General features: G+C 48.6%; 1 protein-coding gene across 1 annotated transcript in view; it reads left to right on the plus strand.

Annotated features, from left to right (window-relative positions):
• The window catches only part of gnai1 (guanine nucleotide binding protein (G protein), alpha inhibiting activity polypeptide 1), a 13,239-nt gene extending 1,810 nt beyond the window's left edge, over positions 1-11,429 (plus strand). The window contains exons 3-10 of the mRNA XM_079755824.1: positions 5,035-5,077; positions 5,388-5,529; positions 6,362-6,519; positions 6,789-6,917; positions 7,645-7,774; positions 8,570-8,723; positions 9,260-9,451; positions 10,136-11,429. Of these exons, the coding sequence (XP_079611950.1) occupies positions 5,035-5,077; positions 5,388-5,529; positions 6,362-6,519; positions 6,789-6,917; positions 7,645-7,774; positions 8,570-8,723; positions 9,260-9,450 (947 nt within the window). The 3' untranslated portion in view covers position 9,451; positions 10,136-11,429. The remainder of the gene's footprint in view (positions 1-5,034; positions 5,078-5,387; positions 5,530-6,361; positions 6,520-6,788; positions 6,918-7,644; positions 7,775-8,569; positions 8,724-9,259; positions 9,452-10,135) is intronic.
• Positions 11,430-16,375: the final 4,946 nt, after the last annotated feature.

Consider the following 16,375-nt stretch of genomic DNA (forward strand, 5'->3'; position numbering starts at 1 on the left):
GCTGCGTTTGTTTTGACTAAACAATGGCCAACATTTGGCCGTTTAAAGGAAAACTAATCAACGCTTGACCCTCATTTGAATAACTTGGTTCCACATTTCTAAGAGGGATCCCATACTGAGCAGAACACTGCAGCAGTAATCTGTATTGTAATGGAATCTTTTGGGCATAGCCCCCATCCATGGCCTCTGAAGGCTTGGTCTGGAGTTTCACTTTCTTACCTTCTGCTTGATCACGCTTTGTTTGTCGTTGTTTCCAACCGCACACAGAGAGTAGAGTTTCTGAGACCGTTGGAAACGTGAGTGAGAGCTGGAGCTGGAGCTGGTTTGATACAGAAAGCGTAGCTCAGTGTTCTCTGGAACAACCAGCTGGGGAGGCTTGAGATTGTAACGAACATAGGGAAATATCCTGCAGAAGCGAGATCTCAGAGTGACACTTTTCCTCCAGCGAGTCTTAGTTTGGCCCCAATAACAAACATGGACACTAAATTACAGCAACTGCAGTCAAATCCAAGGTGGTTTCAACAAGTGACCCCGAATAGGGTCAACTCTGCTGCAGGTGATAACCTAACCTGGTGTTACCAGAGGTACGGTTCTAGGTGGTAGACTGGTTATGGCCGTGATCGCTTCATATTCTCCCCTGTGGTTTAGTTTGTATTTTAAGCCTCTGGGATTTTCTATTATTGCAATTAGTTGACATATCTTTTTCAAATATAAAAAGGGCATCATCTTATACACACTTTACTCTGTCTCCATGCTATTATGTGGAACACCCCTAGTGGAAAACCTTCTTTAGATAGTTGTTGAGTAACCCAGGTAGAGAGGGAGAAAGGAAGCTGTAACACGAGCAGCGTGCTAGTGAGCAATGCATTAAAAATTGAAAAGCTTGACATCAGTGAATTGGAGACCAGGGTTGTTTGTTGTTGTTTTGTTTACCGTGAGAATAATTGAGCATCGCGCTGGATCTTTGGAGTGGCTTCAGCTTATTATTGGCGGTTGATTCCATATATCGTCAACTTTGAATGCTTATTGAGTGTTTACTAGAAAATTGTTTGTTTAAAAAAAAAAAGAAATTGAGTGTTAACTAATGTGTGGTTAGTTGGTGAGTTGGGTTTGCTAAGGTCGACGCAGGGTCATGACCTCAACAGATGTGCATGTCAGATTCCAGGGCATTTGGTGCATCTGCTGGAAGAGCCTGGGGTGGTTTGGATGGTTTATTGGCATCCATTTTGGATCGGCCACAATCTTTTGGATCTACAACAAGCCTAGTGTGGCTTGTACGGGCCCTTAGTCCTCCAGTGGCCTGAGAATTGATTGGAATCATTAAGAGTAAACTGGTTCCCGTGTAGACCTGCTCCAACACGCTCCTCCCCTCGTTATTTATGGAGGGAGAGCTGAGGACCTCACGCAGAAGATCTCTCTGAGTAGAGCTGATGAGCACGCAGAAGGACCCTCTAGAAGGGCTGTGTTCCACCAGAAGGACCCTTCAGAAGGACCGCGTTCCACCAGAAGGACCCTTCAGAAGGATCGCGTACCTCCCAGGAGAACCATTCATTAGGAGAACCGTCAGTGAGGAGAACCATGTTTGACGCCTGCGCCGTGTTCGTCATCTTGGCCCCAATCTTCTCTTTTATCTCCCTGCCGTAATTACTTACTATTCATATCGTAGTGCAGAAATAGAGGTAATCTCTTCCGGTCTAATTATTCCTTCTAAAGTTGACTTCTGACTGAGCACCAAAAAGAGGTTTTAATCACATCCTCTGACCTCTTCCCAGCCTTTCTGTGCTCACCTCGTTTTTGTCACTTAATTGCCTTTCATTGAGGTTTTCCCGTGACCCACTTTGGCGTCACTCTTATGTAACCATTAAGACGCTGACAGGAACTTTGAAACAAAGTCAGTTTCCTTGCTTTCAATTGATTCTGTGAATGCAAAGACATGTTACTCTACACCACCGCGGCCAGGAACAGTCTAATATCTATAGATCGGTTGGTTGGCAGATCAATTCTAGTCCCTGAAGAGCTGCTTGTTGCTCATCTCTCCTGAGGGGAACTGGGAATCAACGAGGATGGAGAAGACAGTGGGCAGGAGTTAATGGTCCATCATTCACCAAGTGGAAGAGGCCTGATGGAGGAAGAGAGTGGGGGGGGGGGGGGGGGTGAAGGGTTTACATTTGTGAGTTGGAAACTATGGCACATACATTTTAGTAGATTAGCAGACATCCGCGACGGCAACGTACGATTGTGGCTGAGAACGATCAAAGCATTCAGCTTGTGGGAGGGGCTGTAATGTGCAGAGTAAACCTCAACAAGCTCTCCATGGCTCTACACAACTGTTCTGAGATGTTATTCTGCAGATGGTTTCGAGCTAGGTCGCTTAGCAAACTTGAGCTACCGCACCTGGTGGCTCATAACAATATAATATGAACTCATAAAATACATTAATGTATTTAAATACGTCTGCTGGCAGATTCTCTCCTATATAATAGGAGTGTTTGCAGCCTTGTGTGTAACTATAAATAGAGTTCGGTAGAAGACACTAAACAGGGTTTCATTGTCTCATAATCCTTCTGTTGTAACGATACGTACACCGTGGGGATTTGAGTTCTGTCTTTGGGTAGCTCTCTTTTTTCACACTGGACGAGTTTGCACCCCTTAATAAATCACTTTTTATGCCCCAATATTACAAGACTTTATTCTGTCTTATTTGAGTGCTTAACTTCCCCATCTAGCCACAAGTTTCTGGAGAGAGAGAAGTAGAGAAATGTGATGATGGCATCTGGTGAGGAAGTCGTTCGTTTTTCATCTCCTGTGAGAAGAATCTGAGAGGTAGGGCCGGACATTCTTCAGCATAATATCCATCACCACCAGGAACTGAAAGCATCTCGTGGTTTGAGGTTCTGGTGGTGTTGAAGGCTGAGATATGGGTGTAGGTTCTGGTGGTGCTGAAGGTGGAATATTGGTGCAGGTTCAGGTGGTGTTGAAGTTATGGTTGGATCAAAGCAGTTGGCGTGAAACAGGATTCTGTCTCATTCCTGTCTGTGGTTCTACACATGTGACCAGATGTGTCCAATCAGGGACAGGCCTGGTTCCTCGATGCGCTCTGGGACTCCCCAGGCCACGCCTCCATGAGGTCAGTGGATGGTGGACAGATCAGGTCACACTAGTGAACACATACCTCGCTGTCCATCGGCTCTGCAAACTCCTTTCCTTTCTGTTACTCTTTTGATTGAAAGACTTTGACCTGTTTTCTATCTGCTGGGTTCTCCTACGAGTACTTTATCTTCAAGGTTGGGGTTACTTTGAAGCTCATTCCCAGCACAAGTCGGTTCCACCATGCCTCTGCTGCAGATGTCCTTGGCATTAAGTATTGCGTCTTCAGTTATCAGGGTTTGCATTTGGAAGACAGGGTTTGAGGGGGTGCCGTCAGGGAGGGTGTCACCACATGGTGTTCTTGCATTGTGAGCCACTTTGTGTTGAGTATTTGAAAACAGTTGAATGAACCGGAGGGGGCTGTTTCTGTCAGATCAGAGGGGAGACCCAGCGCCTGCAGCCCTGCTCCCCGGTGCCATCTGTCCGCTGACTTGTAGCTTCTCCCCGGCCTCCTGGAGGGATGTCCTTGGTGGCACAACGGGCTCCCAGCTCTGGAACCTGCCAGCATAGCATCCTCACCTCCACCCTGCTTTGAGCCCTGAGGGCCTGATCTCAGACCCATAATTAAAGTAATGTGTCCTCTGGGCTTTGAGCCGGTTGCTGCTGAAGGTGTCAGGGGGACGGGGCTTCTGGGAGACGGAGTCAAACGAATTCCCCCGCATTCGGTGCTCTTTGCAAAATTCCACGCTTGCCTCATTCTTCTGTATCTTGGTTGAACGCTCTTCTGTTGAACCCTCTTCTGATGAACGCTCTTCTGTTGATCGCTCTCTCTACCGCTCCTCTCTGGACCAGGGAGGTTGGCCTTTCAACACATGGAGGAAGCAGGAAGTGGATCTGACCCACAGATCCACATCCACATCCACCACACCCAGCTGGGCTGTAGGTTGGGCAGACCGTCATTGTGACCCCGATCCTTCCTGGTTCTCACGTGGTCTGGAGGTCCAGAGCGAGGCTGTGGACGAGGAGCCTGGCCTGGCTGTCTGACATCATGACATCAGTCTCACATCAATCTTCGTTCTGACTGGCTGTGCTCTGCAGAGCGGCTGGCAGGGTAGGGGATTATGAGAGCAGTGAATCAGTGTCAGGCTCCCATGTGTGAAATCCAAAGTCACTCCAGTGAATACGTTTTAAGTGTTATCTAGGAGCAGGTAGGTCTTGGGTATCCCGCTCATTACCCATAATGCATAAACCCATCCTAAATTTATGAGCTGGCTCTGCTCTGTCGCACGCCATCCTCGGTGGCGCTGGTCTCGCTCCACCTCCTCCGAGTTTAAACGGAGCCCGTTGCCATGGCGGCGAGATGTTTCCAACGGCACACTCGCCGGTTGTCAGGCACAAGGCGTTCCCACCGTGGGCCCATTAACCCCCCCCCCGTCCCGCTCTCTCTCGTTCTCGCTCTCTCTCCCCGTTGTCGTGGTATCGCCCTGTCAGTCGACTTGAGCCAGCAGCTAACAGTATTCTTAACGGCGGACACAAGGCTAGCCCGCCGCCACTGCTAGCCAGAGCGCTATCAGCAGGAACAACCTGGTTCCACGGGGGGGGGGGGGGGGCTAGGGGGTCACATATCAGCCTCCTCATCCTCTGGTTTGGTTCAAACGGTCGGGTTCACGTGGTACGACTTTGTGCTCATTCAGTTGTTGATGAGCCCGTCGAAGATGGAGGCCATCGCTCTACTCCACCTGTTGCAGGGTGGGTGGAAGCCTCCCGGTTGATACAACCCCACTGGTTACTGAAGTCCCCAGTTGATGGTTATAACCACTAGGAATGCATTCACCCAAATGGAAACCAACCCTAACCCTGTGTTTTGACTTCAATAAGTAACACGACCTCCTGGTGCTTAGATGTCTTCTGTCTCCTAACCCTCCATCTCTCCTCCTCCCTCCCCAGGGGCCGGCGAATCAGGAAAGAGTACCATCGTGAAGCAGATGAAGTGAGTTCACACCCCTGCTGCATCTGTTCCGTCCCACTCCACCCAGACCACTGAGCTCCTCATGGTGGCTCATTAGCCAGGCTTGTAGACGCAGCCTGCAGAGAATATTCAGAGAAACCTCTATGGCACCTCGGAGGGCTCTGGGATTCTTCCAGTGTTTCCAGGGGTTTAATGTTTTACTGGTGAATGTTTAGTATAGTTGTACGGTTGTTCCTTTGTTCACAAATATCCATCAGGCCATTTAAAGATAAATCAAGCAGTGTGTGGCTGACGCTCCCTAAACCTGACCCTGACCCCTGACCCTGTGAAGGATCATCCACGAAGCAGGCTACTCAGAAGAGGAGTGTAAGCAGTACAAGGCGGTGGTCTACAGCAACACCATCCAGTCCATCATCGCCATCATCAGAGCCATGGGCCGCCTGAAGATCGACTTCGGAGACTCCATCAGAGCTGTGAGTACAGGTGGTGTTTCACCATGGCAACCTGAGTACAGGTAGTGTTTCACCATGGCAACCTGAGTACAGGTGTGGTGTTTCACCATGGTAACGATAGTACTGGTGTAGTGTTTCACCATGTGAGTACTGTTTTAGAAAGATGAAATGCCAACCACTCTACGATGACCAATGATTTGGCCTTAGCGTAGCCTAGCCTAGCGTAATGCTGGCCTGGCATTCGGCTGATGGTCAGCTACTGCCGAGGCTAATGCTGGCGGTTCTCCTGTGGCCGTGGTGACGGCAGTGAACAAAAAGCCCAATGTAACCCCAGTGGTTTAGGTTTAGGTCTCATCTATAGGGGGTGTAGTTCATGTATTGGATTCAAGGCGCCTTAGTAACAGGGTTTGGTTAGAGATGATTCCCTGTACTGACCATAACCCTCTCCCGGTCTCCTTACTTCCTGTTTCCTCTTCCTTCCTGTCCCCTTCCTTCCTCCATCCACTCTTCTTTATTCTTTCCTCCCCCCTCTCATCCATCCTCTCCTCCTCCCTGTCTCCTCCCTCCCTGTCTCCTGTCTCCTCCCTGTCTACCCTCCCTGTCTCCTCCTCAATGTCTCTTCCTCAATGTCTCCTCTTCCCTGTCTCCTCCTCCCTGTCTCCTCCTCCCTGTCTCCTCCTCAATGTCTCCTCCTCCCTGTCTCCTCCTCCCTGTCTACCCTCCCTGTCTCCTCCTCAATGTCTCCTCCCTCTCTCCGCCTCCCCCGTTGCCACTCCTCCCTTCTCCTCTTCTCCTTGCTCCTCGTCTCCCTCCTCCTCCTCGTCTCCTCCCTCCCCCCCCCCCTCCCCCTCAGGATGATGCGCGGCAGCTCTTCGTCCTGGCCGGCTCGGCAGAGGAGGGCTTCATGACGCCCGAGCTGGCCGGCGTGATGAAGAGGCTTTGGAAGGATGGCGGCGTCACAGCCTGCTTCGGCCGCTCCCGGGAGTACCAGCTCAACGACTCCGCAGCCTAGTGAGACACACACACGCGCAAACGCACACGCACACACAGGGACAAAGGGACACACACACAGGGACACACACGCACACACGGACGCACACAGGGAAACACACGCATGTTTTTAAGATTCAGGGAATTTCTATGGCTTCTCTGTTCAATATTGCTGAAATATTCTTCACAATGTTTTCTTAATATACCTCATAGTGTTGTCCCAATATTCTTCATAATGTCCCAATATTCTTCATAATGTTGCTTGTTTATTTGTTGTTCTTTTCTCTCAGCTATCTGAACGATCTGGACAGGATATCTCAGGCCACCTACATCCCCACCCAGCAGGACGTACTGAGGACCCGAGTGAAGACCACGGGCATTGTAGAGACCCACTTCACCTTCAAGGACCTGCACTTCAAGTACTTTTCACTTCCTCTTTACGGAGCGTTTGTTTTCCTTCCTGTTGTGACACCAGGAGGGAGGAGTGCACCGTGTGTCATCATTCTAACCCACAGTGACAGCTGATTGATTGGGTTTCCTTCTGGCAGAAAAGCTGCATTAGAACCCAAATGTTTGTCAGGCTGTTGGTTCACTGCGTCATGTACGAGAACATTTCGCCACATGCTCCCGGTGGCTGGTGTTTGAGAATCTGCTCTCAACCAGTTCAGCAGCAGACTGAAACGTGTTGAGACGGCTTCCTCCGTCTCGCCTCACTGATGGAGCATCAGAGACGTTGGGCAGATGCCGTGCTGATCTCATGTCTTCTACGTTCACTGATCGGATATGTGTTTGGAACGTGTCTCTACGGGTTGGGTTGAGGATACTACAAGATAGCTAATAGCTGACAACTAGAACCGCTCCAGCGTTTCCCACAGCACTTAACAGCTTAGCCGCCTAAGCAACACACGCTTGCCGCCTTAACTACGACGTCCCAAAGTTTTTTATTATACAAAAGTATACAATTATCTAAACAGTCTGACAGCCTGCATGAAAATAAGCACAAATGGTCCACCTTTAAAAGAGTCCATCCCCCCATGACGCTATAGCTCTTATCATGGATCTTATAGTACCTTATCTAAAGGGTTGGATAGAAATGTGCACATCACCTAGGGTTCTCATCCTTGCCTTGTCTTGCCCCTCTGCCAGGATGTTTGACGTGGGCGGGCAGCGGTCGGAGAGAAAGAAGTGGATCCACTGCTTCGAGGGTGTGACCGCCATCATCTTCTGCGTGGCGCTCAGCGACTACGACCTGGTGCTGGCGGAGGACGAGGAGATGGTGAGGAGCTTCCGGGTCATCGTTTGGTTTGAAGTCTGAATGTGTGAATCGAGGGCTGCTAGTTTGGATTCAGACACATTGCCACTATGGAGCAGGTAGGGCTGGGGGGGGCCGACATCGGGTACGATCCAACAGCCTTCAGCTGGAGGTGAACTCCCTAGACCCTAGTCCCTAGACCCTCCTCCCTCCTCCCTAGACCATAGTCCCTAGAACCTCCACCCTGGACCCTAGACCTTAGTCCCTACTTCATAGACCCTAGTCCCTAGACCCTCCTTCCTAGTCCCTAGACCCTAGTCCCTAGACTCTCGTCCCTAGACCCTAGTCCCTCCTCTCTAGACCATAGTCCCTAGACCCTAGACTAGAACTTTGTCCCCAGTCCCTAGACTCAGACCCTAGACCCTAGTCCCTAGTCCATAGACACTAGGCCCTAGACACTATTCCCTAGACCCTAGAACTTAGTCCCTAGACCCTAGTCCCCAGTCCCTAGACACTAGGCCCTAGACCCTAGTCCCCAGTCCCTATGCCCTAGACCCTAGTTCCTAGACCATCGAGCCACATTACTTATTTATTTTAAATCTATATAATAAGTAATCTTTATTGAGTCTAAAATGATGCAAATGACATGGTATAATGGTCTTATTGTATATTTATATAATGGTATAATGGTCTAATTGTATATATATAAATGTCTAAGTGTATATATAATGGTATAAAGGTCTAAGTGTATATATACATAATGGTATAATGGTCTGAGTGTGTTAAGTGAGAAGCGTGTTCTCTGGACCTCGTCTCCAGAACCGGATGCACGAGAGCATGAAGCTGTTTGACTCCATCTGCAACAACAAGTGGTTCACGGACACCTCCATCATCCTGTTCCTCAACAAGAAGGACCTTTTCGAGGAGAAGATCAGGAGGAGCCCCCTCACCATCTGCTACCCAGAATACGCCGGTGAGCAAGGCAGCAGCGGCTCCATTGTTCCTGGGATGAACTGACCAGGCGGAACATCTCACAGTTCTGTCTTCTTTCAGCTTGAACTCTTGAAGCTACCGTCGGAAGGCCATGTTTTGTCGTATTGTTTGCGTTCTCCTGAGATCCTGACGGCTAGCCATAAATCCAAATGCTCTGACCAAAAGAAGAAATGAACGCAGAGTGATCCTAAATCTCGGAGAGGCCAGCCGACCTGCTGCTGAGGCTAGCGTGTTAGTGGTGTGTTTAGGGGAAGTGGCTATGGGAGTTTCACCTGGTCTCTTCAAATTGGCGAACGAGTTGAGTTGAGATGGATAAGAGTAAAGCTTGATATGTTTTATGTATATATAAATGGCTAAACACTTCGGTTTGGCTTGGGATTATTGTTTGGTTCATACAAGTTCATATTTAAACCGGTTCATACTTCGGCACATAACTCTCCAGATTGCTCACCACACACACTTCCTGTCGTCTAACTTCCTGTTTTTCTGTTTGTCATGCGGTTGCCCTGGGAACAGGCTCCAACACATACGAGGAGGCGGCGGCCTACATCCAGTGTCAGTTCGAGGACCTGAACAAGAGGAAGGACACAAAGGAGATCTACACCCATTTCACCTGCGCCACCGACACCAAGAACGTCCAGTTTGTGTTTGACGCCGTCACCGACGTCATCATCAAGAACAACCTCAAGGACTGTGGCCTCTTCTGAGGTAAGTGACTAACCCTCATTTTATAGGGTTAGATTTAGGGTTAGTGTGACTAACCCTAACTCTATAACACTAAACTAAACTCAAGGACTGCAGCCCCTTCTGAGGTGAGAGACTAACCCTAACTATAGGTTTAGGGTTAGGGTTAGTGTGACTAACCTTAACTCTATAACACTAAACTAATCTCAAGGACTGCTGCCTCTTCTGAGGTGAGTGACTAACCCTAACTCTATAGTGTGAGGGTTAGTGTGACTAACCCTAACTGAAAGGGTTAGAGTTGGGGTTAGTGGGGGTTAGTGTGACTAACCTTAACTCAAAGGGTTAGAGTGGGGGTTAGATTGAGTTAGTGAGGGTTATTGTGACTAACCCTTACTCAAAGGGTTAGAGTGGGGGTTAGTGTGAGTTAGTGAGGCATCGTGCGACTAACCTTAACTCAAAGGGTTAGAGTGGGGGTTAGTGTGAGTTAGTGAGGCTTAGTGCGACTAACCTTAACTCAAAGGGTTAGAGTGGGGGTTAGTGTGAGTTAGTGAGGCTTAGTGCGACTAACCTTAACTCAAAGGGTTAGAGTGGGGGTTAGTGTGAGTTAGAGAGGGTTATTGTGACTAACCTAACCTGATTGGTCAGCCAGGGTTAGCCCTGGTGGTTAGCCCGGGCTAGCTAACCCTCTCTGTCTGCTTGTGTCCTCAGCACCGGCCGGTGTAAAGTCGACCATGGAGTGGAGGTTGAAGGAGGATGATGGAGGTGGGAGGAGGAGGAGGGTGATGGAGGAGGAGGAGGAGGAGGATGGAGGGTGATGGAGAGTGATGGAGGAGGACGGAGGGTGATGTCCCGGACCAGTGCTGTATACTATACGCCACTTTTAACTGCTTTTTATTTATCTTTTGTTGGTTTGTATTTTTTTTTTGCGGCAACATTTTGAACTAATGTTAAGAAGTTTGTGTACCGATGTTTGTATCATTGTAAAAAAAAGAAAAAAAAAAACGCAGCTCCACAAATGTCTTCTTCTCCGTTTGTTTCAATTGTTTGTAAAAGTACGGAGATCGCGTTTTAACAGCTCCCCTCTGGAAACTCGCTTAATGTGGGGTAGACCTGTTGGGCCTGGTCCTGGTGTCTCCTGGTTCTCAGTGGTCCTGGTTCTACTGGGTCTCAGTGGTCCTGGTTTCTACTGGGTCTCAGTCCACACCTGTCCTGGTCCTGGGTTCTACTGGGTCTCAGTCCACAGGCTTGTTCTTTGCCTGCTGAAATGTCCCCGACATCAAAAACAAGTTTTTAAAATGTTAGACCTGTTGGGCCTGGTCCTGGTGTCTCCTGGTTCTCAGTGGTCCTGGTTCTACTGGGTCTCAGTGGTCCTGGTTTCTACTGGGTCTCAGTCCACACCTGTCCTGGTCCTGGGTTCTACTGGGTCTCAGTCCACAGGCTTGTTCTTTGCCTGCTGAAATGTCCCCGACATCAAAAACAAGTTTTTAAAATGTTAAGAATAAACGTGTGTAGCTGCTGTCTCTGTTGTGTCACCAGAGGGTGAGGGGCTACCTTAAGATACAGGGGTTGCTATGGTGACAAACATCTGCCATAACTACAGGAAGTCCCACGTGGGAAACGTCTTATCATTATCGTTGCATGTCGGGTGTTTTCAGTATTCCTTATTACTATATTGTTGATTTAACGGTGCAGAATAAATCCATTTCCTCTCCCGTTTTTCATTGACGATGGTTTTGACTCTGAGCTTCAGGGTCAGCCTGTTCCTGTGTTTAAAGTGGAGAAGCAGAGGGGTGAGAACAGGAATGACCCTCTGTAAAGATGAAAACGTAGAGTATCCTCACCACATTCACATGGGACATTTTACATCGTACAAATACGATTCCAGGAAAAAAAGATTGTCCCGATCAACAAACTGCCGTTTTGTCAAAGCGTGTCTCCATCGCTGACGGACTATTTGTAAGACCATCTCCCTTATTTTGCTAATAAAAACACATTTACAAACGACACGTGTTTGTTGTCAAGTCCTTTTACCTTAACGACTGAATATTTCCTGTCTTTAAAGTCTTTAGCTAAATATCTCCCTGCCCGGCCGGAACTGAGTGCGTAGGACGCAAACACGGCCTGGAAACATGCAAAGAACCAACGCATGTGTCCTCTACCCTCCAGTCCCCTATTATATTCTCCAGGTGGATGTTTGTTCTATTCTCCAGGTGGATGTTGATTCTATTCTACAGGTGGATCTTGATTCTATTCTCTAGATGGATGTTGGTTCTATTCTCCAGGTGGAAGTTGGTTCTATTCTCCAGGTTGATGATGGCTCTATTCTACAGGTGGATTTGGGTTCTATTATACAGGTGGATGTTGGTTCTATTCTCCAGGAGGAGGTTGGTTCTATTCCCCAGGTGGATGTTGGTTCTATTCCCCAGGTGGATGTTGGTTCTATTCTCCAGGAGGAGGTTGGTTATCTTCCCCAGGTAGATGTTGGTTCTATTCTACTGGTGGATGTTGGTTCTATTCTACAGGTGGACGTTGGTTCTATCCTACAGATGGTTGTTGGTTCCACCACCCTGTCCTTTGCAGTGTGGCTCCCCAGTGGCTACTATTTAAATGTATTGAAATGATGTTAACCTTTGGTTAGGCGACCGTTTCACGAGCACAGCTTTAGAGGCAGGCCAGGTAGGAGCACTGACGAACACATCATCACGTTGGTGTTACGGTGTACCTTCAGTGGTTTAAATGCCTTTGGGACGTTACACAGTCATGTGAATCCCCACATCCATAGGAGCAGTCAACCCATCAGTCAGCAACAGGAGGAGGAAAGAGAGGAGTATATTGTTATAGCGTTCTGAACCCCCCCCCCCCCCTCGATCGAGACGTTCCTCATGTGAACACCCTGTGGCCGTAGGAACTCCCCCCTCTCTGGAGTCAAGGGCTTGCCTCTTGATTTGACTATTTCCTTGTTTCTCTTTCTTCTCCAGGCAAAGCTCACGTCATGTTTTGCATATGAACACAAAACAGAGATCTGCAGCAATATGTAGAGGCACTCAGCGGGGGGGTGGAAAAAACATTATCAAAAAAAACAAAACTTATTTACATCTCTAAAAAAGGGAGAGATTTACATTCTCTCTCTCTCTCTCTCTCTCTCTCTCTCATGTTGGACAAGGTTGTGACACATGTTAGTGCAACGTAAGACCACTCGTCTCTTTAGGGTTCTCTTTCTTTCTGCCTGGGGAATGATCAACAGAAGGCCTTATCTCCTCTGTCTGGAACCCTGATCCAGTCTCGGTTCCTCACTGAGAGAAGGTTGTCTTCTCCTCAGTCCTCATGAATTCTCCTTTACGTCTTCATTGACCTCGTGATGTTTGTCATCAAGGTCAAGGGAAAGTTTTTAAGAAAGTGCCGGAAACAACGTCATCTTTTGTCCTTTTCGACCCAAGTCGTGGACATCAGTACGCGCCTCTCGCCTCGAACTCACGATCTTCTGTGAGACTCGCGTCTCTAAAGACTTAAAGCAGTCATTGGTCCAAATTCTTTAGGTTGTGATAAAGAATAATAATGGGTGTGTGTTATGAGTTTGTTGTATTGTTATTCCAAAACAAAATATGAAATATGAAATATATCCCTGGTTCGTTTCCTCGTAGATCAGTTTGCCCTTGTGGGGCTCAGACCTGGGAATACAGGAAGAGCTTGTGAAACTCTCACTCATCTGCTGAGGTGTGTGTTATGCTATAATGCGTATTTAATATCTCGGCGTGTATGTGTGACGCATACCTGTGTGTGTGTGTGTGTGTGTGTGTCTGTGTGTGGGTGTGTGGGTGTGTGTGTGTGTGGTGTTGACGTGTGAAAGAGGCTGATCAGATTGGCATCTTGACTGACGGCTCCCTGGAACAGCCTGAAACGTACGAGATACAAATGGTGTTTGATTAGGTTTGCATTCATAGTGCCTGCGTGTGTGTTATGATCCATGAAGCGGATGTTGTCTCTGCCTGCTGTCACGCTGTCCCCTGATCGCTGATGGCTGCTCAGACGGCCTCAGATCTCCACACACGCACACATCTCTGCGTGATGTCATGAGTCTGGGCTCCATGGCAACAGCCAGCGAGGAGCCGAAGAGAGAGGGAATCAGAGAAGCGAGAGAGCACACTGCCCTCTCTCTCTCTGTCGGGAAATAGTGATACAGAGAAAGAGAGAGAGGCAGAGAGACACGGGGGGAAAGAGAGGAAAAAAGGGAGACGGGGAATCTGAGAGAAAGGGAAAGCAAGAGAAAACAGGGAACAGAAAGGGAGAGAGGAGAAGAACGGAGGGTGACATGTAAAGATGAAGGGGGAGAGAGAGAGATGGAGAGAGAACTCTCTTAAGAGCATCATTGTCTGGATGGGATTGATGTGTATAAATAGCCCTGGTGTTTCTAGGTGCCTGGATGTGGACATACAGACGTCAACAACAACAGACCATAACAGGGTCGCTGAACACAGAACCCAGTGGATGTCAAGTGGCCATTCCAGGCTTGTGGAGCCAGAAATAGACTGAAGTATAAAACACTAAGTGATGTAAGCATGAGCCAGCCGTGACCTTTAGGAGCGGCTGTTCGTCAGAAGAAGCCGTACCGTCTGACTCTGAGGCTGTCTGTGGGAGGTGGAGGTGGAGTAGAAAGTGGCGGATTCACTGAAGGTAATAACGCTGAAACAAGGTTCCACAACCGTGCCCCTGGGAACCCTGGTACCCCCCATGTTGAGACATTGTTCCATCCGGACCACAGTACACCAACCCCCCCCCCCCCCATCAGCCCCCTGAGGACCCCGTCCCGGTACAGCACTGAGGAGGCTTGCGTGTGGACGTACTCAGAGTTTACAGCCAAGCTCTAGAACAGAAGACAAAGGTTTGTCTGTCGCTATTGACTAATATCTGTTAATTATGTTTTTTACGATTTCTAATTTGTGACAGTGGGGTTGCAAAGGAGCCCACTTATTGTCATCTTGTTATTCAGAGAGACTGCAGTGCAGCTCGCAGTGAACTGAGATGAGATCAGGTTTGGTCTACTGTGGACTGGGTTTGGTCCACTGGTTAGACTGGGTTTGATCTACTGGTTAGGCGGGGTTTGATCTACTGGTTAGGCAGGGTTTGATGTACTGGTTAGGCTGGGGACATCAGGGGATCTTAACCAGTACCTTTGGCCTTTACACGCGCCTTTGCGTTATTCTGCCCGATGCTCCTGAAAGATCTCCACTGAAATATGACATCATAAAGTCGTGCAGCACCGAGCGGAGAGCATGAATAATGAATAATGGCTTTGTCTGGAGAACAGGCCAGGGTCTCAGCGTGACCACGGTGAGATTACTGCTCACTGAGCTCCTCCAACCTTCAGAGCATTCCTACTACCCACACAGCTGATCAACACCCAGCCGCCATCACATGGCCACCGCCAGCCCACACTGACACGCACACACACGCACGCACGCACGCGCACACTCACACACACACACACACACACACACACACACACACACACACACACACACACACACATTCCTGACCCTTGGTATCTGGGACTTATTTGACATGCTGAATATTTCGGCCTTAAAGACCCATAAAGTTTGTCTGGATGGATTTTACGGTAGCTTCACAGGTTTGGAAAACTTTGCAGACTGACCTTTGCTTAATACAAAGGACACATTTTCTTAATACACACAAATGCTTAATACACACACACATAAAGACATATGCTCACACTCCTAACTGGGTGAGGAGGTGGTCAGCTGGTGGAGCTCTGGTCAGTGTTGACTCGTGACCTTCCAGCTTTGGGGGGGTGGGGGGGTCCCCTCCGTTGACTCAGCTTATCGTGGGGGGGCTTCTGTTGGCCCTCTCTACGGATGAATGACTCACTTGTTTTTGGGAGACAAACAGATCTTTTTTCTGCCCTCCTATTCCTCGGTTTCGCACGATAAGATCCCAGATTCACTCTTTGGGTGTCTTTGTCTTTGACTTTTTCAAAAGTTCAGTATTATTAAAACGTGTCTAGCCTGGTGCCTAGGCTAGGCCACTAGCCTGGTGCCCAGGGGGCAACAGGCTCAGAGCCTCGGTGTGGCCACACTAGGCACCGGAATGTTTTAATACTATTGAACGATTCTTTGCGATGTGGCCTCTGGCCTCATCAGAGATACAGGAACTGACGAGGAATAACCACTGGGTGTTTACACCCGGCAGAGACAGGGTTCGAGTGGAAGTGTGTTCTCATATAGGTTTGTCTGGAGGACATGAGGAGATGATAATGGTGGTGAGTGCTCATCTATATTTCACCTCGTAAGTGGTCGTTTAGAAGCAGGTCTCCTGTACAGTCAGGATTATTCCGGAAGACTGGTGGATTTGGTGGGTTGGGTGGAGGTGGGGGGGATCAATGGCAAAGCACAGAAATCAATAGATTGGCAGCCTCTCTGCGTCTATCAGTCTGTCTTCCTGTTTTCCTTTGCTCTCTCCCTCTGTGTCTCTCACACTCTTTCCCTCTTACCCCACTACTCTCTGTTTCTGAACAGAGGAAGAGACAACCTCTCTATGTAAACAGCAGTTAACTCTTCAACGTCTGCTGTGGTGCTGGGAGACAGACTTCACTCTCCATATGAGCTGCCCAGCAGAGCTCTGGCAGGTGCCTCGTTTCTGCCTCAGCAAGTTGGTTTCCAGTAAGGCGTGATGTTACTGGAAGCCACTGGATATTACTGGATTGTACTGGATAAGACTGGATGTGTGGGCACAACACCCATTTGCCCAGAACATTAAAACAGAAAGGTGGTCCAACAGTAGTCCGCGACTTGACCACCGCAACATTGCGGTGACCTGGTTAATAGTTCATCGATCTCTAGATAAACTTTGAGATCCGTCCAGAGGCAGTTTTTGGGCCTGGACCTTAACGATTATAACTGGTGTCCCGTCATTGAGAAATGAACAGTGGTAATA

The sequence above is a fragment of the Pollachius pollachius genome (assembly GCF_949987615.1).
Source record: "Pollachius pollachius genome assembly, chromosome: 18".
Lineage (NCBI taxonomy): Eukaryota > Metazoa > Chordata > Actinopteri > Gadiformes > Gadidae > Pollachius > Pollachius pollachius.